The following is a 26,278-nucleotide window of genomic DNA, read 5'->3' on the forward strand; positions in this document are numbered from 1 at the left end:
CAGCTAGATGAAACTTTGAGGTGTGGGCTAGGCCAGCCTTCAACAGCGAGAGCAAATGCGGGAGGCTCTGCGGAGCAGTTATCCACAGCAGTGTGATCTTACATGCCCGGCACCACACCGTGAAGTGCTTCCCTTTGTGCCTGTAGCAGGACAACATGGAGCTCTGGCCTTGGTCAGAATCTTTTTGTATTCCAGTGGCAGAGAATAGTCCCCAAATTCTAGGGCTGCAGGAGCCAGGCCGTGCGGCTCAGTGACGCTGGGTCGTATTGCAGGATTGTTCCGTTTTCTCTGGCGAGATGGTCAGGAAGTGGTGGTAGCTGGATGGCCAGAACCACTATTGGATCCTTCCATTCTTACAGACAACTTTAATAACCTTCTGCTCTCCATACTGAATCGTGTGGCGCTGGTTAGGAGCAAACTGGTTAGAGAAAATCCTTCTCAACAGAAATGGTTCACACAGGATCTATGCAAAATGAAAATTAAGAAACCTCAGGTGGAGACCAAATGGCTTAAATGCCCTTTAGTAGACAAAGCCCAGTGGAAGATCTTAGACAAAGACTACAGGACAGCTATTAACGAAGTTAACACTTTTTTAAAATAAAAGACAAATAAGGAAGCAAACTGTTCTAAAAACCTTTTGAGATTTTGAAGTCATTCCAGAAACCCAGTACTCTTTCCATTGCTAGAGCTCCCACCGACCAAGTCTGTGCTGATATACAGACTGCCTTCGAAGCCAAGGTGGACAAGGCTCGGGACAAAATAAGAGCTAAACTCTCGACTGATCAACATCTACCTTTCGGTCCTCCTGTTCCTCTGCTCAATAAAATCAGAACATGTTTAGCTTTGCTCCGGTCGCTTGACGACATGGCCACCCTCGACTAATCACCCCTCAGTGTCCAGAGAACACCATTCCCCTAACTTTCTTGGACAAGGATATCTTTGCAGCCTTATTGATAAGATTAGTCAACTCCTCTTTTGCCAATAATCAAGTCCCCTATTCCATAAAGAAAGCCACCATCACCGCTCTGGTTAAAAAACCAGGGCTGGACCCAAGTGACCCTGGTAACCTGCACCCCATCTCCAACTGTCATTTTCTCCTCAAGGTGCTTGATAAATGTGCTACTGACCAACTACAACCTTTTGTTGAGAAGACTAACACCCTGCATCCCAAAAAGTCTTGCTTTAGACCCCTCCACGGTACTCAAACCACCCGTTTTAGATCTGCAGACGCACATGTTGGAATCTCGGATGGAGGTCGCTCTGGCATGCTGGTTCTGCTGGATTTATCAGCAGCTTTTGATCTTCTTGACCATGACTAACTCCTGCTCGCCTTAGAAAAACATGGTTTCAGCACTCCTGACTCAATCCTATGGGCGAGATCATTTCTCCAGAATCGTACCTATTGACTATGTTGGGGTGAGGTCACTTCTCCCTCTCCCTGCCCCCCCCCCCCCATTTCCTTTGGGGTCCCTCAGGGATCATCCATGCCCCCCCCCTTCCTTTCAACCTTTATATCAACCTTTGTTACCTGTTGAATGAGCTTGGAGTGTATTTCTCGAACTATGCTGATGACACTGAGCTAGTTCTTGAGTTATCAGGGGATTATGCCAAGGACAGTCTTTCAGACAATCTATCTTCGTTTTGAGACCTGAATGAGAAACAACATGATGTGCTTGAATGGGGATAAAACCAAGCTATTGGTTTTTGGCACCAAGCATGCTTGAGTAAAATTAGATCCCAGGTAGCGATCATTCGCCATTCATGGTTTTCCAATTCCAGTCAAAGAGTGTTAAAACTATGGGCTTCTATCTTGATCCCCTGCTTAGTGCAGAGGCTCATATCAGATAGTAAAAAATGGTTCTTACTACCTTAGGCTGCTGAGAAACCTGCGTCCCTTTGTCGGCATCCAGTCGCTCCTCACTGGACTGTGCGATTGTGATGTCCATATTGGACTGTGGCAATGCATTATTAATTGGGGCCAACAAGAAAAACATCCATTCCCTCCAGACTCTTCAAAATGATGCAGTTCGCATTATCACAAAGAGCTAGAAGAGATCATATTTCTGATAGTCGGCGAGATCTCCATTGGATCTCTGTGGCCTCCCGGCTGGAATTAAGGCTACCTCTCTAGCCCATAGAGCTTTATATGGTTCTGCCCCAGTCTATATTAAAGAACTGGTATTCTTTTATGAGCCACCAAGAAGTTGCGCTCCTCGGCCTTGGCACTGGTCAACATCCCTATATTTGCTCTTCCCAATGGTCTAGGCAGATCCTTCCCCTTCAAGGCCACGAAAAATCTGGAATGCCTTGAGAATTTGTCTGCGGGCTTTGGCGCCCTACAAATAAAAGGCCCGAGTACCAGATCTACCTCGCCCACGCCGGCGTGATGAGGACCATGAAATGGCAACGTCTGAGTGTTGATTATAAGTAACAGGAGTGGAATCGGAGGGACGGCGTACAGGAAGAGCCCCTCCAAGGGGAATGAGAATGCATCCCCTCGACTACTCGGCTGATGACATCTGCTGGCAAATATCTGGCACTTGGAGTTGGCAGCTGTCGTGAAGTTTGATCTGGGAAAGACCCCAATCACTGAAGAGATGACACTTCTTGTTGAAGCTCCCACTCGTGATGGGACTGCAGCTCCCTGCTGAGTCTGCAATGGTATTCTTGACGCCTGCCAGGTGGAAGTGGACAAGGAACAAGTCTTGATGAATGACCCAGCCACACAACGACTGGGCTTCCAGGGATAATGCGGGGGAGCATGTTCCACCAGGTTTCCAGTTGTAAAACATTGTAGAGGTGTTGTCCTCTAAGATTCAAACCACCTTCCCTTGTGGCTAACGCTGGAACGACCTGAGGGCCCAGACCACCACCCATAGCTCCAGGATATTTATGTGCAAGTTCTTCTCCTTCAGGAGCCATAGGCCTCGGGCGTGCTATTATCCTGTGTGGGCTCCCAATGCTCCAGAAAGGCGTTGTAGGGACTGTAGCCTGGTACGCAAGGATCTGGAAAGGAGCTCCTGGAGTCCGATGTGGACTAACCAACAACAAATGAAGAGCTTGACGTAATGCCCGATTTCAACTGTCCATGCGCGTGTGACCTGCTGCCACCTCACGTCTTAACTCCTGAGACGTTGCATCTGGAGCCTGCAAAAGGGAACCAGATGGATGCAGGACGACTTCATGCCCAACAGGGATTTGATGGACTAGACTGTTGCTATGGATGCTGTTGACAGCAGATGAACCTTCGCTAGGATGGCTTTCCACCTCTCATCTGAGGAGAGTGGCTAGAAACAAGACTTGATCCGGGCGCCAAGGAACAGTGTTCTGTGATGGCACCACACAGGACTTCGGATAATTGATGGAGAATCTGAGCAAAATCAGGTGGTGTATGGTCTCTGCAGTGTGCTGGGTTGCCAGTGCGCGAGAGCGGGACCGAATGAGCCAGTTGTCCAGATAAGGGTAGGCATTAATTTCCTTGCGGCGTAGGTGTGCTTCTATCGGGGTGAAGCATTTTGTAAATACCCTCAGAGCAGATTTCAGTCTGAAGAAGGCTGTGCCTTGAATTGCTAGTGCCGCCCCCTCGACGACAAAAATGCAGCAACTTCCTTTTGCAATGAATGGGGATGCGGAAGTATGCGTCCTCCAAGTGGAGAGTTGCCCGAAAATCCCCCTCAAGCTGTTTGAGCAGGTGCTGCAATGTGACCCACCTGAACCTTTGGGACTTTAGGTACTTGTTTAGGCATCTTCAGTCTAGGAACGGTCGCCACCCGCCTGACTTTTTTTCTTAACAGAAAGTATCTGGAGTACACTCCGAAGGTCACTGAAGGACTGGTTCTATTGTCCCTTTTCATAACATGGCCTGAGGAATTCGGGTGCGCCCATGAAATTCTAAAGTGTGTCCTTGCTGAAGAACGTCCAGCACCCACTTGTCAGTGGTGCTCCTTCTCCACTGCGTGACAAAAGTTTGATAGCTTGCCTCCCGCTTGGGCGGGGGTCCACTGCTGGTTCAGGCCTGCTTGGGCATCTGTCCTGGATGGTGCACAACCTTTGCCGTATGCCTAGGAGCAGCCCCTGTAAGCATCATGGGAGGTGGAGCCGACTATATGGGGTAGTGTATGTTAGCGAGAATTCTCTTTAGGCTGAATTTCCTAACCTAGTGAGTCCCCCCAGCAGCTTTGCTGGATTTCTGGAGTTTGTTTTTTTTCTCCTGCCAAGAGTGAGACTCTTTTTCTCCCACTCTTGGACATGATATATGGTGTTCCTTTGACTGCGTTTTATGGGCTATGGGGTTCTTTACTCCATAGGGCCTCATGTTTTTACTGTGTGTTACACAGCACCCTCCGTGCAGTGACACAGGGGTGTCATAGTGACACCCCACCATAGACTCCATACCCTGGGACTAACTACTGTCTCCCAGGGCATGTAAAGTCACCATTGGCTTTACTAGTCCCAAATTAACAAACTGGTACAAACCATCATATTGTGGACGTACTGGTCGGGGCAATTAGATTGCCCCGGGGTCTGTTAGTCGAGGGGTCACGCCTCAGACCCCCCTGATCAAGTTTTGGCTGGTGGCAGTGGAAACAACTTTTTATATTCGACCGCGAATATATCCCTATGGGATTTTCCCATTGTTCGAGGCTACCAACTTTAATGATTTAATTCTCATAGCCTCGAACATACCACCGGTTTATTTATTTAATATTAATTCCCCGGTTGGTATTTTTTGCCAGGACTCGATTATAAAATGGCATTTGTGTTCTCTTCTGTGACTCCAACCCAAGTCGAGCCCTTTGTTCCACTTTTTGGCGGGCTTCTCCACAGAAGCCGCCAAAAGTGGTGCCACTCTGGGTACCACAGGGGGTGTAGGCACCCTGGACTGAGTTACCTTGGTAACTGAAGTCGCACTCTTGTGTGATTGGCCCAAGTGGTGAACCGGCCGGCACACCACTTAGCATGTTTGACAGCTAGGCTGAGTGAATGGGGGTGTGCTGCATAAAAGCAGGGCTTTGGGGACTGGAACTTCAGAAGTCGCCACAGGACCTGAGAATCCGACGAGGGAGAAGCTGAGCCGACCTACCACGACGACACCACCGGTGGAGCCCTGCATAACAGACTCACCACTTCCAGACGACAGAGAACATCTCCCGGCTGGAGAGGCTTCTTCCCCTGACTGGTGGGCACAACCAGTTTACCTTCTTTTCCTCGCATCCCAGGACGTCTTGTGGTTGAATTGCCCGTGCCAAGCACCCCGGAAACCGGATAGCCACTTACCACTGGACTGCAAATAAAAAGACCGCTCCTTTTACCCGAGAACTCCACGGCTGGTTTCCTCCCTGGCAGTGCAACGGACTCCTGTCTTCCTCCCCAATGAGATCCTCTCTTCCCCCGGACGAAGCAACGACTTGCATCCACTGCCAGGAACAACTGCCCCCGCTGGCGTATTCTCACCACTTTAAGGTACTGTGTCCGCCAGGCCTCCCTTTGTAAAGATTGCTACAAGGTAATAATAATCCCTTAACCTTCTGGACTGGGCTGGCCGCCTTGACCATCTAACTGGTCCCTTTCTTTGGTCTAACTCTTTCTGAACCTTTTCAAGACTTTTATGCACTTCAACCGTGTGACCTTGGACACATTTCGTTTTGATCCTCTTAAAGTGGATCCGGCCTTCTGAACTCTAACTTCACGGGGTTACTTTGCCTTCCTCTCTTGTTGTGTTCTTGTGAAAGTGAGACCAGGATGGGCCCAAGCTTGTACCAAAGGTCCCAGTCGTAGCGAGAGCATCTATCACCCATCTGTAGGTGGTGATCTTCCACACGCTGATGAAATTCACCAGCCGGCCTCCCACTAGGGTGCATAAGTGGGGGTCCGAGATCACGGCCTGTTAAGGAATGCTTGGTGGCCGGGGCCCTGCCCAGCAGCTGGCGTAGACTTGGTCCTCCGATGCCATATGCTTCAGAGCGATCCCTGTATGCTTCTTGAGTGGAGGAGCGTGAAGGCAGTCGGTACGGGGTATTCTATCCTTTGGAAGATCTGTCAGACTTTCATCACAACTAACGAAAGGACGACAGCATATGATGCAGGATTCCCAAGGAGCACGCCGTCTCCGTTTCGGTCTTTGTGGCTTGTAAAGACTTGATGGCCTTGCTGAAGAGGTTTTCACCGAACGGCTTATCCAGCACCTTCGCCTGAACGTCCTGGCACAAGTTTGTGGCCTTCAACCACCCTGGTCGATGAAGGGACATGATGTTCACCCTTTTGGCAGAATCCTGTGTCCGCGATATCCACCACTGTAGTGGCATGGTCCAAGGTCACCTCCCCCTCCTGAAAATGTTCTAGTTCCTCAACCTTCTTGTCCTCGGGCAAGAAGTCTAGAATAGGTCCCAGCTTGTACCATAGTTCCCGGTATTATCAGGACAAAATGGCTAGGGCATTAGCCGCCTTGATGGTAGAGGCTGCTGTATAGATTCTTTTTCCCCATTGCGTCCAGCTCCTTCCCCTCCTCGCCCAGATATGCCGACGATGGGTTTGCCGAGCGATTCATGGCTGCGGCCAAGACCAGAGTCGGGCGAAGGCTGAGATCTTAAGCACTTGCGAGCTGAATTGGGTACCCTGTACTTTTTCTCCAGTCCGTCACGCTTGGGCAGGGCCGCACTCCGATATCTGGGAGGGGAGAGCCTGGCACTAATGAAGAACCATCCAGGAAAGGAACAGAGATGGTCTTTCTTCTGGACTCGCGCCGCTGGTACAGGAACCCTTCTTTTAGTTTCCTCCGATACTAACTGAATCAGGTCAGAGCCCCTGGACATCATGGCATGAAAGGTTCCAACTTCGCCCAGCGGGGAAAACCTATTGGGGGTAAGGGGGAGGCAATGGGGTTGGCGGGAGGGCTGGGGGGGGTTCTCATGCACGTGTGGTGTTTTCCAGTCACCTGAAACAAAGTAGTCTTCCTCGTCGATGCCTGTAGCCGTAGTAGCTGGGCATGCTTGCGTCCCTGTGCGGAGACGACAATCCTGGTGGAGTCAGGTTACAGCCCAGCAGTGGTGGCGGAAGTGGGAGGGAGAGGGGGGAGAGGGTGTATGATGTTGAGGACCAGCACCCACCTTAGACTTTCTCTTCCGACGAGAAGGGCTCAACTTTGGAAGCTCATGTGCCTCTGTTGAGGGGTGAAAGGAGGCAGCGGCATCTGGACTGACACGCCTCCTTTTGCGTGCAGGGGATGAAGGCTCATCGCCCTCATTCTCCTCCTTCATGGTCTGTATAAAAGTCATCAGGCAAATGGTCGGAGTTTGAATAAATCTGCACCAGTGTTCCAGGAGCAGCATGTGGGTCCACATCCCTTGCAGATTCCATCGGGGTGCCTTGTCCTCTTGTCTTCTCCAGGGGCTTCTGGGCCGATGCAGTCTCAGGGCCTTTCACCATTCCAAGGGTGTCTTAGTTTCTCTCCGCACAGCTCTAGCACACCTCAGGGTGTAAGGACACATGTGGGGGGGGCTGTCGTAGGCACCATCTTCACAAACATGCTCTCCTTCAATGCCGATGTGGTGCACGTCGACTTAGTCGACGATGTGCTTGTCGAATCCATCAAACCAGTTGACTTGGTAGGCTGAGCGATCTTAGTTTAGACATGTCCTGCCCGGACTTCTCCCTCGTCGGTTTATCCACTAATAAACAGATTAGACGGTGTTAGGGACTCAAAAGAGGCCTTCGTCGGCAGGCTCACTGTGGAGACTGATGGTGATGGCAGTCACGCTCTGCCCAATTCAGGACCCGCATCAGCGGCGAACCCAGCTTGGCTCTTCTCTTGGAACCCTGCGGTTGGCATCCTTAAAGGATCTAGACAACCTCCGTAGAGTATTTGCTCCTCAGACTGGCCGGTCCTGGGTGAGTCATGACCCTGCCCATAAGCCGAGTCAGGGGACTTGCTCAATTTGAGCCACGCTGCCAGCCTGCTGTAGCAATCCTTATTGGTTTTCTTTGAAAAACCACAGCACACCTTGCATCCCTCCACACCGTGGTCCGTATGCAGTCAATATAAGCATTTATGATGTCGATCTACGAATACGTTCCTGAATCCTCACTTTGCACAGAGTTTGAAGAGGCTCCTGCATTCCTTCTCCTCGCACATGGTTGAAAAGGCCTGAAGTAGGCCCAAGGCTGGGCCTTCTCAAAACTTCGATGGACGATCCGATGGTGGCTGAAGATCTTCATGACAAGGAACAGAAGTCAACAGCTACACCTTGTCAACTGTGTAAACGAAGTACGCTTAAAGGAGGCAGGTAGCTAGTTTATACAAACACTGGCTATTGAGGGTCACAAACTAGTTAGGAGGGAGTTTTATAATGATTCAATTTATTCATAAATTCAGACACATCTAAAATCTGTAGGTTCACAACAGGAAAAACAAAAGAACCTTAAAAAATAAAATCACATATGAGCCCTATTGGGCTTACAAGAAAAAGTTGCAAACTGTTATTACATCACAGTTGGGTAAGTGAGGGTTAGTTACATAAATATAGTGTGAATTTCAAATACTACTGTTAGACTGGTAGTATGTTATTGTGGTCAACATTTATGTTGGTGTTTCTGGTTCGGGGTGTTGTCTGCCTTCACTGGGATGAAAATGTTCGCAGATGAAGGGTCCGAACTTTCATCAGGGCGTAGTTCAGGGTTGTGAACACCTAAAGGGACAGATGACATGAGAGAGAGTGTCAGAAAGGTGGGGTGACCTCAGAGAGCGAGTTCTGTGTAAAAAAGGGGCTGCGCGCTAAAAGCTTACCTTGGTTGTATCAGCGGTTGAACAAGAAGTTATTTCATGAATGCACCGGTGAATGGCACAGAGTTCGTAGCAAAAGTCTACAGGGAAAAGAGGCAACAATGAGTTACCTAGATATTATGTTTATTCATAAGAAACTTATTAGCAGTAGGGAGCATACCTTATGGTGTAGGTACGTTCAGTCCAGCGTAGAGGCTGGAGCGATCACGAGTACAATTGCTGTGAACAAATGACACTGCATTTCTCCTTTCCTTTTACTAAGCTCTGACACAGCTCTCGGCCTGAACGCACAACTCTGCACGGAACTGTGATCCGCTTTTCAGGTAAGGAATTTAGCATAGCCCAGCACCATTCTGTAGTATCTCTGCGACCGCGCTTTCTAAAACACTTTTCCACCACGATCCTTTGCAAAAAATCTTAATGTCTCGTGCACATAACGGCAATTTTTCCAATTCAGCACGTTATACAGTACTTTTTCGCCTAACCCATCCAGGCTTTTTTACGCTAAGATGCACGACTCCACAACCACGAATTATGCCATTTATAAGCTCTAATCATGCCGCGTCGACCACTCAGTGACTTCAATCACCCTGTCCTATGCAACTACGTCCTGGCTACCTAGGCACTAAGTTGGCTTATACTCCAGCCTAATTATTATATATTCATTTAACGGCACCATTTCATGCAATTTATCCTTGCTTATCTGGCATCTCTTTACCTGAATTATTTTAGGCACCGCCACGCCAGGATTCACCATCCTAAGCCTAATAGCAGTGGATTTTTTCTGCCTTCTTCCCTCACTTAGCGACCACGGCTAACTTCCTAACATGATCAAATCTCAGTCACCACAGCAATTATACTCATGATTGCTCCAGCCTCTACGCTGGACTGAACGTACCTACACCATAAGGTATGCTCCCTACTGCTAATAAGTTGCTTATGAATAAACATAATATATAGGTAACTCATTGTCACCTCTTTTCCCTGTAGACTGTTGCTACGGACTCCGTGCCATTCACCGGTGCATTCATGAAATAACTTCTTGTTCAACCGCTGATACAACCAAGGTAGGCTTTTAGCATGCAGCGCCTTTTTTTACACAGAACTCGCTCCGTGAGGTCCCCCCACCTTTCTGACACTCTCTCGTGTCATCTGTCCGTTTAGGCGTTCACCTCCCTGAACTACGTCCTGATGAAAGTTCGGACCCTTCATCTGCGAACATTTTCATCCCAGTGAAGGCTGACTACACCCCGAACCAGAAACACCAACATAAATATGTCGACCACAATAACATACTACCAGTCGAACAGTAGTATTTGAAATTCACACTATATTTATGTTACTTACCCAACTGTGATGTAATAACATTTTGCAACTTTCTTCTAAACCCAATAGGGCTCATATGTGATTTTTTAAGGTTCTTTTGTTTTTCCTGTTGTGAACCTACAGATTTTAGATGTGTCTGAATTTATGAATAAATTGAATCATTATAAAACTCCCTCCTAACCAGTTTGTGACCCTCAATAGCCAGTATTACTAGCTACCTGCCTCCTTTAAGCGTACTTCCTGTACACGGTTGACAAGGGGTAGCTGTTGACTCTTCTGTTCCTTTCATGTCAAATCGCCTTTTTGAGTCAAGCCTGCCTTTAACAAAAAAGAAGGCTGTCTTTGCCCCCATATTCCTTTAGGCTGAAGATCTTCGCCAGCAGCGGATCCCCGCTGCCGGTAGCGGTCCTTTGGTTGAAAACTAAGCAAAAATCAGTCAGAACAAGTCAATTTTCTTTGGATAAACTAAAACAATGCACAAAAATAGCTCAGAGCAACGTGAGGACTCCCAACACTGAAGTGTGCTGTGAAGATGGCCACGAGGGGTGGACCTTAGGGAGGACGACCGTCATTGGGTGTGGCAGTATGACCCAGAGGATAGAAATACAGATTTAAAGTGAAACTTCCTTTACTGAGGATTCCCAGCCTGACAGGGAATATTAATGAGCATGTGAATCCATGCCAGACCCCATGCTGGAGAAAGGAAGACTTCCTTCTCTTCCGGCACTAGTTTGAAGAACATGGCCGCCTTCGAGATGGCATGGATGCAGCCAATGTATTTTTTTTGTTTGTATTTTATTTTAGTTTATATAGCGCTTTTAGCCAAAGCGCTTTACATCGAACAGGTGATACAAAACAAGGCAAAGTGAGAGTTGGGCGGTGAGTAATCTGTCCCTGTCAGGTGGGAGATTGGAGAAGGTGGGCTTTTAAAGAAGTGCGGAAGGAGTAAGAGGTGATGGAGCGGAGAGAGGTAGAAAGTTCCAGTGAAGTGGGGCAAGAAGTTGGAAGGAACGGAAACGAGATTGTGCACAATGGGAAGGCAGGACAGCAAGTAGGAAGAGATCAGAGGAACGGAGAGAACGAGCGGGGCAATGGGAGGAGAGGTGGGGGGGGCAAGTCCGTAGAGAGATTTAAAGACAAGACAGAGGAAGTTGAATTTGAGTGGAGAGTGAAAGGAGAGCCAACCTAGTGAGGAAAGGAATGAGGAGATAGAGTGCTTGTGGGAAAGAAGACAGAACGGATGGCAGAATGATCGATGGATTTAAGAAGGGCTAAATGTGAGGAAAGGAGACCAAAAAGGAGAACAGGGCAGTAGAAAAGTCGAGAAGATTAAAGATATTAGAAGCTTAGCGACGTGAAAAGTAAGAAAGGCACACATTTTGCATAGGTTATGAAGGTGGAAGCGGCAGGACCGGGAGGTAAGAGATGTGGTGAGTGAGAGGTTAGTATTGAGGTAGAGATCACGATTGCGGGCTGAAGGAGAGATGGGGAGATGGGAGGGAGGAAAGAGAAGGGAAGGAGGAGGGGAGAACAAGTGGGGGAATAGGAGAGGAGGTAGGGGTTGTCTGGTCGCGAAGCCCTGGCAGCTTGTCGGCATCCTACGGTTACAGGTCAGCAGGAATATAATCATACTCCTCAGTGTGAGACGCAGTGGTGTGAGTGCCAGCATCAGTGTCTATGCCAACTGGCTCCTCTTCCACAGGCGATAAGGCGCCAAGCCCAGGGGCGACAGGTGTCCTACCGGGAGGTGTCGGCTGATGACAAAGTGGCCTGGGAGAACTTCTGGCTGAAGCAGGTACAGGAGTAGCAGGCAGGTGCTGTTGAATCTCTGCCACCAAAGTAAGCAGGGTGGTTGGGATGTCCATATCCCACGGTGCAGGAGGGGGTGCAAATAGTGCAGCAGGAGCTGGGCTGAACCCCCATGGAGGGTCAAACGGCTGGTTTTGTTCACAAGACTGTGATCCCTCCTGAGACATGGGTATCTGGCCTTCCTCAAGGTGGGAGTAGAAGTCTGCTGGAAGATGGTCCTCAGAACTGGTGCAGATATGCAGAGATTTCCTCGGAGATCCCACGGGAGCCAGAGGAGACACGTTGGCAGCCTGGGTAGGAAATCCTTGGGTTGCAACAAGTCACACTATCTGAATTCTTCCGGAAGGAGGCTACAAAAGGGAACCTGCAGAATAGGAACAGGCGCCACCAACGAGTTTGGGTCCGCTGAGGGAGGCCTCAGAGGCAAAGAGCCTCGGAATAGTCATGGTCGTGTAGGTTAAGACAGCATAACAAAAGGCTCCTGACACATATAAAGTCAATTGCTGAATTAAAAAAAAAAAAAATGTATTACCAAGGGCAGAAATCGGGCAAAAGAAGCAAGGTACGACTTTTTTATGAAGAACTACCTAAAACTATCATTGCAAAACATAAAAACACATTGATATTCACTCAGCACATAAGATACAACTACATTCTAACCCAAGTGTTATATAATAAGACCATAGACCTCCCCCTTATTCACCTCTACTCCTGGGTAAAGGTGCAATTGAGAACCTAAACATATTTATTGGGAGCTTACTTCTCACCCCTATTCCGTGCATCCAATGCAAAAATGTGCCAATTCTTGTTAATTATGAACAAAAACAATAATTCCTCATCCAACATAAGAGAAATACATCTATACACAAACATATACAAATGATGTAAACATATGGAGTTCACAGGATTGTTTATTCCTAACCCAATACAAACCACTCCTTACTCTAGCAGTACCTTTCTCATAGCTGTGTCGGTTAAGACAGCCGCTGCCAAACTTTTCTTTGAAGAGCTTATTTTCCTGACTTAATCGACAAGGAGCTCGCTGACTAACCAATCGTCGACTGGGCCATGGTCTTGGTCATTGACTAAGAGGCCCATGATTGATGAAGTGGTGGGGCTGGTGTATGGGGTGGTCGTTGATGGGGGGCCTGCATTGCTGACAGCAACTAAGCCGGTGGACCCACCGACATGGCTCCAGGTCTGCTCTTCAACTGCTTGTGCTTAGATGGGGTCAAGGACTTCCTCGCAGATGCAGGTAACCCAACAGCCGGCTGACGAACAGTCGACAGAGGGTAAAACTCCTTCTAGAATTTGGTCCCGCAGCCACAGCAACCGCTAAGGAAGCAGATGAAGCGTGGATCTTTGCCTTCTGTTGGATCGTCCCAGAACGACATCCTTAAATGGCCTCAACCCCTTCTTTCCAAAGGGAGTATGCTCATGGGACCTGCCAGCTGTGCATAAGGCATGACTGCACCCAGAGGCCACATCAGAGGCCTTCCCTCTGCTTGATCCAAGCCACTAGCCTCAGCTGGCAATCCTCCTTGCCTTCCAAAAAAAGCTACGGCAGATGTTCCATCCGTCTTCACCTGGATCACAACGCAGACAAAAGACACTTGAGGTGACGATCCTCGATGAAAATATTCTGGCCACAGGTCTCACAGACCCCGAAGAGACGTTTCTTTGCCACATCAGACCTGGTCGAGGTGAAAATGTAGGCCCAAGGCTGGGCCTGCTAGAGTCAGAGTGAATATCCAAACATGACAACAAAACAGACGATCTTCGCTGCAACGGGTCTGTGCTGCTGGTAGTCACTGCGTGCGTGATGGTTAATGGAGATGGAAGAAATCTTTGAAAGAAAATTAGCGAAAATTCGAGGAGCGAAGCACGAAGACTCCCAACACCAGAAACGTGTGGTAAAATCTGAAGATGGCCACCAGGGGTGGAGCTTAGGAGGACTAGTGTCATTGGCTGGGGGCAGTATGTCCCAAAGGACACTCATAGGGTAAAGGGTAGACCAGTTTTATGTTTAAAGCTAAACTGCTTTCTTTTTACCAAGGATTCCCAGCCTGACTGGCAATATTCATGAGCATGTGCATCCATGCAAGACCCCATGCTGGAGAAAAAGGGACCTCAATAGGAGTGACTTCACTCTGTGGGACAAGGACTCCCATTTCTTTAAGGAATTCCCTCCAAAGAAAACAATTGCTGCCTATATGGGAGTAGAAGGCTCAAAGTAGAGATGGAGACCAGTTGAAGTCAGCGACATGTCCCTTTGATATACGTGAGTGCGGCTATAGAGAAAGAATTGTGAATTGGAAGGAGAGAATCCTAAGCAGAGGGAGCCCCTCGCGTATTGAAGTCCTGGAGGTGCAAAGCCATGCTAGACCAGAGCCTGCGGTAGTGCGGAAGAGAAGCAAGGAAACAAAGACCCTGCAAGGCTGGTGCGGAGAAAAGCAATGCCACTGTATGAGGGCCAGTGACAGGTGTACCATCCAATCTGGTATCATGACCACACTGCAGCCGTGGTGGGTCAGGCACCCCAGAAACAATGCCAAGGCCAAGAACTGGAAGAATGAATTGGATGCAAGATCAAAGGAGTTTGTCGTACCGGACTATCAGAGAAGCCGACCCCTAGGCATTTGACACAGCCCAATGAGAAACAGGACATTCTTCTTTGGTGGTCTGACCTTAGTACTGCTGTAGTGTGTCAGGGACCCGAGAAACAGCAGAGACTAGGAGGGAGCAGAGAAATAAATCCCCCACTGGAGCACACCCACAAATACAGAAAGTTTCAGGGTTACAGAGGGTGGCAAGCAGAACCCCAAGAACAGGACGATGGTCATGGGAGCTTAAAACCCCAACAAATGAATATGTGATAGAAGGAACAAGTTACTTACCTGTAACTGTTGTTCTCCAGCATGGGTCTGGCATGGATTCACATGCTCATGAATATTCCCCGTCGTCAGGCTGGGAATCCTCGGTAAAGAAAAAACCAGTATCAGTTTCGTTTCTGATCTGTCTTTCGTAGTAATAACCAATCACTGGTCTCTGCGTCATACTGACCACAGCCAATGACTGCCCTCTACCTAAGCACCGCCTCCGGCAGCCATCTTCAGATTTGGAAGCACGTGAAGTGGCAGTATGACCAAGTGAAGAGCCGCAGAGGGGTAGGCGGGAGGGTTCGCATGTGAATCCATGCCAGACCCATGCTGGAGAACAACAGTTACAGGTAAGTAACTTGTTCCTTCTCCAGCATGGGGTCTGGCATGGATTCACATGCTCATGAATAAAGAATACATAGCAGTACACACATGCACAACCACGGGAGGTGGCAAAGGCTCAACATTAAGCATCACATCAACTCAACATTAAGCATCTTACCTCCTCACCAGGCTCACCTCAGGCGAACAGGTTGCGCAGCACTGCTTGGCCGACCCTGGACTCCTCCCTGGAATCCCGGTCGACGCAGTAGAATTTCGTGAAGGTGTGCGTCGACCTCCACGTAGCAGCCCTGCATATGTCCAGCAGGGGCACACCAGATAGGAACGCCGTGGTAGCTGCGATCGCTCTGGTGGAATGGGCTCTCGGACGGCCAGGCAGCGGTCGGTTTGCCAACCGGTGACAGCACATGATACAGCCGGAGAGCCATCTGGAGATGGAAGCCTTCGAGAGAGCCTTCCCCTGATTGACAGGTCCAAAGTTCACAAAGAGTTGTGACGTCTTCCGGAAACCCTTCGTGCGGTCCACGTAGAACTTCAGCGCTCTAGCTACATCCAGCGAGTGCAAAGTCCTCTCAGCCGGCGACGAAGGCGACGGGAAGAACACAGGTAACACCAAGGGTTCGTTGAGATGGAAGTCCGACGGTACCTTGGGCATGAAGGAGGGGTGCGTCCTGAGCACTACCCTCGTGTCGTGGAAAGTCAAGTACGGTGCCTTGCAGGAAAGGGCCTGGATCTCTCCCACTCGTCGTGCGGAGGTGATGGCCACCAGAAAAGCTGTTTTCCACGATAGAAACTTCAACGGGGCCGAGTGCAGAGGCTCGAACGGAGGTCCCATGAGCTTGGTCAGCACCACGTTGAGCTCCCACGCCGGGGCCGGAGCCTTCACCGGCGGGAACGATCTGAATAGTCCCTTCATGAACTCTTTCACCAGACGATGAGACCACAAGGACGTCCGGCCCGTGGTTCTGGTGTATCGGGAGATCGCAGCAAGATGAATCTTGATGGACGCATGTGCCAGACCAGCTTTGGCCAGCGTCAGCAGGTACGGCAGTACTTGGGGAGCCGTAATCCGTAGAGGGTTAATCTTCTGTGCGTGGCACCAGACAGAGAACCTCTTCCATTTGTGTCCGTAGCATTTAAGAGTCGAGGACGCCCTGGCCTTTGCAAGAACCTCTCTGCAATCGGCCGGTATGTCGTATCCTCCAAACTCTAGCGCTGCAGGAGCCAGGCCTGCAAGTTCAGCTACTTCGGGTCGTGGTGGAGGATGGCGCCTCCTTCCCTGGAGAGTAGATCCGCGTCCGCCGGCAGCTTGATCGGCGGGGACGCTGACAAGTCCAGAAGGTCCGTGAACCATATCTGCCTCGGCCACGCAGGTGCGACGAGAATCATCCTGCACCGTGACCTCTTGAGCTGGTTGACGAGCCGGATTAGCAGAGGCAAGGGAGGGAACGCGTAGAGGAACAGGCCCTCCCAGGGGAACGAGAAAGCATCGCCCATGCTCCTCGTCTGGGGAAACCTGCTGGCGAACCTCCGGCACTTGGTGTTCGTCGCCGTCGCGAACAGGTCGATCTGGGGTGTGCCCCACCGTCGGAAGAGGCGATCCGCCAGATCCTGCCGTAGTTCCCACTCGTGGCACGAGCGCAGCTCCCTGCTGAGTGAGTCGGCGATGGTGTTCTTTATCCCTGCCAGATGAAACGGCACCAGAAAAATCCCTTGGGCGACGGCCCAATGCCACAGGTCCTGCGCCTCCTTGGACAGCGCTGGGGACCTGGTTCCGCCCTGTTTCCTGATGTAAAACATGGTGGTGGTGTTGTCGGTGAAGATCCTCACCACCTTGCCCTTGAGGGACGGAAGGAAGGACCTGAGGGCCCAAAACACTGCACGGAGCTCCAGGACGTTGATATGTAGGGACTTCTCCGTCGGGAGCCAGAGTCCCCTTGCGTGCAGATTTTCGGTGTGCGCGCCCCACCCTTCCAGGGAGGCATCCGTGGTCACAGTCTCCTGGTGGGCTGGGGTCTGGAAGTCCATGCCCGCCGTCAGATGCGCGCGGGTGCCCCACCACCGTATCGCTCGTCGGAAACTCTCGTCGAGCTTGATCCTTTCCTCGAAGCTGCCCGTCGTCTGGATCCAGCGCGCATCCAGGAATTCTTGCAACGGGCGCATCCGGAGCCTGCACATGGGAATGAGGTAGATGCAGGAAGACATCATCCCGAGGAGGGACTTGATGGACCTCACTTTGGCCGCGTCGGCCACCAACATCCGTTGCACCTTGCCCATGATGGTCCTGGTCCTCTCCTCCGACGGGGAGGCCAGAAGGGACACTGTGTCGAGCCTCGCTCCCAGAAACAGTGCGACTTGCGCGGGCACCAGGTGGGATTTGGCGTAGTTCACGGAGAATCCCAGGTCCGTGAGGAGTTGGACGGTCCTTGCCGTGTGGACCACGGCGAGCTCCCTCGTCTTGGCGCGGATGAGCCAGTCGTCCAGGTAGGGGTAGACGTGGATCCCCTCGCGGCGCAGCTGCGCCGCCACCGGTGCGAGGCACTTGGTGAATACCCTGGGTGCCGACCGTAGTCCGAAGGGAAGGGCTTTGAACTGGTAATGACGCCCTTGGACCATGAATCTGAGGAATTTGCGGTGCCCCTTTAGGATGGGAATGTGGAAGTAGGCATCCTCCAAATCCAACGACGATAGGAAGTCTCCTTCCTCCAGCTGACCCAGGACGTGCTGGAGGGTGACCATCCGGAACTTCTGCGCCTTGATGAACTTGTTCAGACGTCGCAGGTCCAGGATGGGGCGCCATCCTCCCGTCTTCTTCTTCACGAGGAAGTATCTCGAGTAGACTCCGGAGCCCCGAAGCCTCTTTGGGACGAGTTCGATGGCGCCCTTTCTGAGCATCGCCTTTACCTCCAGGAGAAGTTGAGGGACGTGAAGTTCTTTCCTGGCCACGGGGGGGGACGCGCGGGCACCTTCTTTGAAACTCGAGCGCGTGGCCCCGGGCCAGGGCGTCCAGCACCCAACGGTCGGTGGAGATGGACTCCCACACGCTGACGAAGCCCGCCAGCCGGCCTCCCACCGGGGTGCTTCGGTGGGGGCCCGACCCCACGGCCGGTTCAATCCTGCTTGGACGCGGCCTTGCCGCCTTGACCTCCTTGGCGACGACGGCGGGGTCCGCTAGACTTGCCTCGTCCTCTGTAGGCCTCTTGCGACGACGAGCGGGCCGCTTGACGGTAGGAAGCGAAACCGCCGCCGGAACCTTTGGAGGCGCCCTTGCCTCCGCCGCTCCGAAAGGGCGTCCGTCGTTGCAGGACTCCAAGGGCCCGGGCCGTCTCAGTATCTGCCTTGATGGCCTGAAGGGAATCGTCCACTGTCTTCCCAAACAGGTTGTTCCCGTCGAAGGGCATGTCCAGGACTCTGGTCTGGACGTCCTGCCGGAAGTCCGTAGCTTTGAGCCATCCACGACGTCGAAGGCAAACACCGTTGCCCAGCTGACGGAACCCAGTGTCGGCGATGTCCGTCGCCACGGTGATGGCGTGGTCCGAGGCCACCTCACCTTCCTGCAGGATCTCAAGGGCCTCCGCCCTCTTGTCGTCCGGCAGAAAATCCAGCAGGGGAGCCAACTTGTACCAGAGCTCCCTGTCGTAGCGGGCCACGATAGCCAAGGCGTTGGCCGCTTTAATCGTCGTCGCTGCCGACGAGATGACTCTTCGTCCCATAGCGTCCAATTTCTTTCCCTCGCCGTCCGGCGGGGAAGTCGAAGTGGAGGCCGCACCCCCCCCGCTTTCTTCCTGGCTGCCGCGGAGACGACGGAGTCCGGGGTAGGCTGCGCCCGGAGGCATAGGGGGGCTGTGTCCGGGACCCGGTACTTTTTCTCGTACCGGTCTCTTCTAGCTGGCGTCGTGGAAGGGTTTTTGAGGAGGGAAAGGCCCTCATCCCAAATGTCGTCCAACAGAGGCACTGCGAGGACCGTCTTCCTCTTGGCCTCGCGCCGCTGATAAAGGAAGCCTTCCTTTTTCTTCTCCTCAGGGCAGAGTTGGAAAAGCTCGGAAGCCCTGGAGATCATGGAGTGGAAAGATCCGATCTCGTCGGGCGGAGAGGCCCTGGTGGGAGGCGACGACGGAAAATCTTCGTCGTATGCCTCGTCGTCCGTACCCGTCGCTGCCGTGTCAGTCCCCGTATCATCCCCTCGGGTGGACGGGGAGGAGGGCTGGAAGGGGCGCGACGGTTGAAAAGGAGGTGGTGGGTGGATCCTTCTTTTCTTGGTAGGGGGAACACCAGAAGGTCCCGGTTCTGGATCCCCCGACGGGAGAGGTTCCTCCGTCGGTAACGGTAGCCTCGTCCTTATCTCGGAGCATAAGGACTGTATGGCCAACAAAATGGCCGCCGAGTTGTCTTGCGGCGCTGGCAGAGGGGAATCCGACGGGCGGGCAGGGGCCCCGTCGGTATCCTCGACGATGTCGTCGTCGTCACCTGCGTCGGGGTCCATTCCGACGGGCTGGCCTTCTTCCACGCCTAGGCCGTGGCTTAAGACCTCGATAAGCTCCTCTTCTGAGGTTGAGGCCGACTCTACGACGACGCCCTCCCCCCCCTTCTTCTTCCCCACGGAGGGTTTCACGGGGGTCCTATCGATGGGCACAAAGGAAGACTCCCTCCGAGGAGGCAGGGAGATTCTGGGCCCTGAGGTCGCCACCACTGGTGCAGCCACCACAGGCTGAGCCAGGGCCGCCGCGACCGTTTCGATAGAGGGCTTGGCCGGATGGATCAAGGCCTTCACCACCTTAGGTGCGCTCACCGCCTTATCCTTGAGGGAGGGGGCACTGCCACGCTCCTCCTCTGCCTTAGAGCTCGACCGGGGCCTCTCCAGGAGCTTCGCCGGGTGCTCGGCCTTCCTCTTACCCGACCCACAACGTTGGCTCTTGGTTGATGGTGCCGGGGAGGGTGCGCCCTGCCTGGCGCCCGTAGAGCCCGACCGTTCGGCGCTCCCGGTGCCAGCGGACTCGCGGTGCTTGGCCTTATGTTGGGCCCCCGTCGTCGGGGCGCCCTCAAAGGTCTTAGAAGACCGCTCGGATTTCTTCTTCTCGCCAGACGGGCTCTTACCCTCCAGCCAGTTGGCGAGACGTTGATGGCGGTCCTTCATGGTCCGTTCCGACATGTTGCCACAAAACGCACAGTCCTTTTCCACGTGCGTCTTGTCCTCATGAAGGCAGTAAAGGCAGAAAGAGTGTTCGTCCTCCTTGAAGACGTTCTGCAGCTGGCATCCAGGGCAAACCCTGAACAGCTTTCCGGGCGTCGAGCTTCCCTTCTCCAGGGCCATCTCCGAGACAGGGCCTGAGAAGCTTCTGGAGTCCTCCGAAGTGTAGCTCGACGAATCTTCACCCTTGAGGGGCACAGATGAATCCGACACGGGTCCCCGTTGATCGGATGTAGGATCGGTGGAGCTTGAGGCTCTTTTGACCGAAAGATCGAAGTTTTTTGTAAAAAGCGCGAAAAAATAGCACTAACGCTCGAGAGCAATAGCACGAGGATCCCAACACATGAACGTGCGGTAAAAATCTGAAGATGGCTGCCGGAGGCGGTGCTTAGGTAGAGGGCAGTCATTGGCTGTGGTCAGTACGACGCAGAGACCAGTGATTGGTTATTACTACGAAAGACAGATCAGAAACGAAACTGATACTGGTTTTTTCTTTACCGAGGATTCCCAGCCTGACGACGGGGAATATTCATGAGCATGTGAATCCATGCCAGACCCCATGCTGGAGAAGTATTGAAACAGTACAACTTTTAAGAAACAGAAAGCAAAAGGTTTGAAATGCCCAAAAGAAAGCCATTTGGGCAAACACTGAAGAAAATGGTATCTGGAGGTTTCAACCAAGGGGGTTATGATATAAAGCCAAGAGACATTTGGAAAATGAAAGGGATGAAAACCTGGAGGATTCAAGCAAGTGAATCAAAACAAAGACAAGGAAGAGACAGTGGCTAAGGTGGTGGGAGAAGGACAAGGAAATAATTCCAAAATATTATGGTCTAGAGAAATGTAATGAGTGTTGCAAATTTTTTCCGAAGGGTTTAAAAGGAGTGTGGAATACTTTTTATCATGAACAATTTGTGAAAGAAATCTGCACAGTGATATCCTCTGAAAATCGAGCCAAGAAAGCCTGACTGAAAAGGCTGTCGCATGGGCTCATTTTATGTTATTTGAATATAGTGGTAGGGCTAGATAAGATAGGTTACAGACTGGGGACTGCCTTTTTTGTGGATGACTGACCAGCACCTTTAGTATATTTTATAGGTATGGAAACCACTCAAAGCAGTAAAGACAGAGGCATTTTTCTTGGTCATCTTTGAACACATTTAACAAGTCATTCCTGAGTCCATCTCCTTGTTGTTTGCCACAAAGCACACACCTGATCTGTCCCACAAAACTTTATATCTCAGCAATATGCCCTGCATGCAAAATCTAGAGTTCTAAGTTCCTAAGACTTTGACAGTGGGACACCACCTGGCAAGAGAATGTGGGTGTGGACCCCACATGGCAGCGTTGATCCCATATAGGGAACCTGGATTTCATCGTCCAAGGCCTTATTTTCAGTGCTTTGGTAGATGAAGAAACACTGGATGCATATTCGGTCTGGTATAAGGAACTAAAACTATTCAGGAGGTTTAAGGGTGTTGACTCCTCTGGTACCAACAAGCTTGCACATGGGTGCAGATGACAGATTCACTGTCCCTCCATTGGTGAGCATTGCTCTCGCGGGACATGTGATACATTTTGCTGATTCAGTAAAATCGTCAGCAACCATGGTGAAGTGAAAACAGAATTACAGCTGCCGCCAGCCTACTCTACAACATGCATATTGTGATGGAATTTGGCCCAAAATAGGGTGCTTAAAATGAAACTGTGTCATAGTAGCCTTATGGTCATCATAGGAAAAAGGGCAGCAGTGGCACAGGGACGTCAGTGGAAGTTCCCTTGACCACCAAGATAAGTGGGATCCAATAAAAAGAAAAATCCTTGGGTGTTGCATAAAATGGGACAGCAAAATCCCAAACAATTGAACACTGCACTACAATTTCATCACTCAAAAAATTCAAGCCCATCATCTCTACAGACTTCAGATAACTGGTGGAGCATGCTCTCCTGCAGCACACAGATCTTTGACATCTACAAAGACATCCTTAACAAAGAAACCCCAGAATTTTAACGGCAAACAGGAAATGTAACAAACCACTCAAAATCAATAAAACTGCACATTACCACAGTAACTATGTATTCAGCTCCAAAATAACATGCCTAGCAAATATCCTGTTAAGCTAGGAATATGGGCAAATCCTGAAACATGTGGCGCTCAAGAACCAAGTCTGCTCTTGTATCCATTTAGGACAACCATTAGAAGCGACCACCACCTCAACCATTCTATTGCTAGATCTCTCAGCCACTATTGATACCGGCATCCAGACTAATAAGGGGTACTAAGGGTTCTTACGTGGACACTGGTGTAGAATTCCAGGAATTCTAAGGAGACCCAAGAAAAAATGACTACACTTTTAGCTGATACCATCCATTTACTATGCATTTTTAAATCATTACCCCAGTTGGTCGTTCTAGGCAAAAAAATTGATTTAAGTACTTGTCACTTATATTTAATGTGTTTTTAACATTATGCTCTCCACTTCTGTAAAGATGAATACAAATTTATACTGCATTTTTAATAACACTACCTTTTTTTTACATGAAGTGCTCTGCGTGGATATTCGTTTCAAAACGTTTTTTTTGGAGCTCTGTGGCTGTGTTTGAATGGCTTTCCACTGCCCAGCACGGTTCTTCACCTGGATGCACACATTCACATTTTATACATATTGTGCCATAGAAGACCACAAATGGCAATTTCTTGTTGGCCTCGAGGGTTCCTTTGCCGACACCAGTTTTTTCCTTTTTGTAATTTTTCAGTGTGTATTGGATGGTCTGATTTCCCTTTCTCCCCACTCATCGTCATATTTTGTGTGCCTGCCTTCAGGTAGTGGATCTACAATGTAATAGACGAGTAGGCGCTATCTTATAGAACATTGTACAGCTTTTGTGCAAGCACTAGTCATCTCTACTTTTAAAGAGTGGGATCATAACAAAATAGATAGAAATAATTTGGATAATCAAAATACAGAATTTCAAAATATATAATAACTAGTAAAAAATTTAGTTTTAATTGGAACAATGTCCAAAACCACAAGAGGATAAAATGCCACATGTTTCACGCCCACACAGGGTGCTTGATCTCACAATCAGCAACATAGTGAAAAGTACTTTTTATACCATTGCACAACTCTATGATGGTGTGTCCCTACTTTAACATTGTAGATTGCGTCAGCAACTTTAGAAAATTGTGAAGCATAGAGTACACATGTCAGTATAAATGCACAGATTAAAACAAAAATGCATAAATAACTGCACATATACTAACAAAAAAGGTTTTAAAGTGCCACAATCAATCCCAATAACACATTTTAAATTACATAAAACCACATTCATAATAAAGAACAGCTTTACATACACTATGCAAAAACGAAGTGATGACCTGTACAACATCACCAAGAACACTTGAAAACATTTCATACAAATACCATTAAACAATATCCTGCATATGCATTCACAATAACCCCCCTAGAGGAGATCACAATTAAATCTTTAATCATGTAAGCGTCGATAATTTGGCGATTACAGTACTGAGTCAAATAACCCAATCCATTTGATCTACGGGCTGAGGACTTATAAAAGGTCCCCCCTCCACCGGCCCCACCAGAGTACAGTAACCTGTACAAAAATGCACGAGCCCAAAGACTAATGTGTAATTAATAACACGACTAGTCTATCAAAATAACGGGGCACAATATATATCGGGTTGAGTTAATTAAAAAGGTGGAGCAGTATTGGGGGCTGCAGGGAGTCTCCCCCATATATATGGGGTAAAAAAAACTTTTGGGATATGAAAAAGTTCACACATAGAACCGTTAAGAGTCAGGCTCCTTTTTCTCCTCACTATATGGTAGGTGCCTATATTTAGACATTTAATTATAGGGGTCAGTAGAGTCCTCGATAACATTAACCATTTTTGTAGTATACTGTGCATTTGTATACACATGCTACATATAGGTAGGGTGTTATTTATATGGTTAGGTTTGTGGACTAGTCTTACCTTTGTGTCACCCTGCTACCCTTTCCCGCGAGTTAAGCATGACTGCTCTGCAACTCTACCTACCCATCTTTTTTGGCATAGTGCTATAGGCTTCGTCCAGTTGGTTTTGAACACTGCAGCTTGTATTTAGGAAGAGCAAGCTCCTTCAGACAAACCGTGTTGGGTCACAAAAGCTCCCCACAATCATTCCAGTTAGGCAAACTGAGGCTTCAATGTTCAGCGTGCCACATCGAGGTCAGTCTCACAAAGAGATTGCATAATTGAGTCCATACATGCACAACAGTGTGTCTGGCAACAAGTCAGATTGGAGATTCATATTAGACCACTGAATAGCTATGTCCAACAACTCCCTATGGAAATTGGAACCAAAGATCAATGTCCATATCATTCTAATTAACCTCCGAAAGAATGATCAAATTGAGGTCAAGTGGCCAAGATGTCTGTGCCAAGCAGTGAAAGCTTCTGAAAAGTAAACTGTCATTGGCATACTCTGAAACCAATGATGTATGGCATAAAATAGAACCCAGGGATGGGAGAAAGGCCACAGGCTTTAGAACAGGCCAGTAAAAAAAAAAAATGTGATGCTAAAGTCAAACTAGCACTTTGCATAAAGACTGCTATGTCTTTGTCTGTCCCAATGCAGGACGAATCAAGAAAAGGGGCTTAGTGGTCAGCAAGGCAGGTGGTGTTTTGGGAGAAGGCGCCAAAGCACAATAAACGCATTGCATTCCAGCAGGTTTTCAAATTAGTTTAACTTTACGCTGGTTTGAGATGCTCGGGCGTAGACGTCATTAAGGGCATCCATTGTGACACGTCTTGGGAGACTGGCCAGAAGGAACACAAATTAAACTTACCACATGATGCAGTTTTTTTTCTTTTAGTACTTGCCTTTCAGTTCTAAATACCACCTGAAGGAACCATTTTAGTCTTGAAAACTACTACCTGCAGACCCATTTCTTGGACAAAAAAGGCAACTCTTCTGCATATATTCAAAACTCCTTGTACTTGTGATTGCAAAGAAAAATACAATGCTCTAATATCAGATTTTGTTTTGTACATTTGCCTAAAATTGTAAAACTTAACATACTGAAGCTTCATTTATCATGCTCGTTTCTCCCTTGCAGCCAGCGCTAAACAAAGCTATCCCTCCAGAACATTAACAATCCATGTTTAAAGTCTCTCCACTTTAGAGCCTTCAAAATCTGGGCTCCATATGCTTCTTCCGCTTCTCCCAGCCAAGCACACCCACCCATCCCTTACACATTACCACCCAATTACATACAAGCATTCCATCAAATAATGCAAGTTAAACGAACTGGAGAGACTCCATAACCACTCAATATCGAGTCTACCACCTCCTGTGCTCAGGCTCATTTAGAACATGTGCATACACAGATTGAGAAGTATCAATAACAGCTAATTTGCGAGGACAATATAGTTCTTCGTTGATTCTTCCAATAAAATCTGAAGCAACTGTTCCATGCATTAGCAACACTTGCAAAAATATGTCTTGATTGTGCTCTTGTTATGGCTGATTGGTAGGAAAGAAAAAGTGTGTTCATAATTTCTAACCTTCTCAAACGAATACATGGTTTCTCCTGCTCTGGCATCCATCTGAATGCTCCCCCAGAACCACTAAAAAAAAAAAAAAAAATAAAAACATTTCATCAACTTCATAAGTAAGCGTACAAAATAGCCTTAACTCAAGGCTTGTAAAGAAATCAAATGCTAAATCTAAATACACACCTCTTGCTTTACAACATAAAGCTTTTTCGAAGGCTCAAATGGAAGTTCTTTCACTGCATTTTCTTCAACAACAAGGTGAGAGCAGCCTTCATCTCCAACTGGCAAACACTGGCCACCTAATCAAAGAAAGCATGTCAAATCTAAACAGTTGACAGATAAAAATGTGATCTTATTGAACTTCTACCTTCAGTTCGGCATTATTAGTGAAAAAA

The 26,278-nt window shown here is 49.2% G+C and overlaps 1 protein-coding gene across 6 annotated transcripts in view; it reads right to left on the reverse strand.

Moving 5' to 3' along the window:
* ECT2 (epithelial cell transforming 2) overlaps positions 1 to 26,278 on the reverse strand; it is a 1,267,500-nt gene that overhangs the window by 860,676 nt on the left and 380,546 nt on the right. For all 6 annotated transcript variants that reach the window (XM_069618731.1, XM_069618732.1, XM_069618729.1 and 3 more), the window contains 2 exons: positions 26,067 to 26,182; positions 25,893 to 25,955 (listed from right to left, as the gene is read on the reverse strand). In XM_069618731.1, coding sequence (XP_069474832.1) covers positions 25,893 to 25,955; positions 26,067 to 26,182 — 179 coding nt within the window. The remainder of the gene's footprint in view (positions 1 to 25,892; positions 25,956 to 26,066; positions 26,183 to 26,278) is intronic.

This window comes from Ambystoma mexicanum, chromosome 10, assembly GCF_040938575.1.
Source record: "Ambystoma mexicanum isolate Mex_15411 chromosome 10, UKY_AmexF1_1, whole genome shotgun sequence".
Lineage (NCBI taxonomy): Eukaryota > Metazoa > Chordata > Amphibia > Caudata > Ambystomatidae > Ambystoma > Ambystoma mexicanum.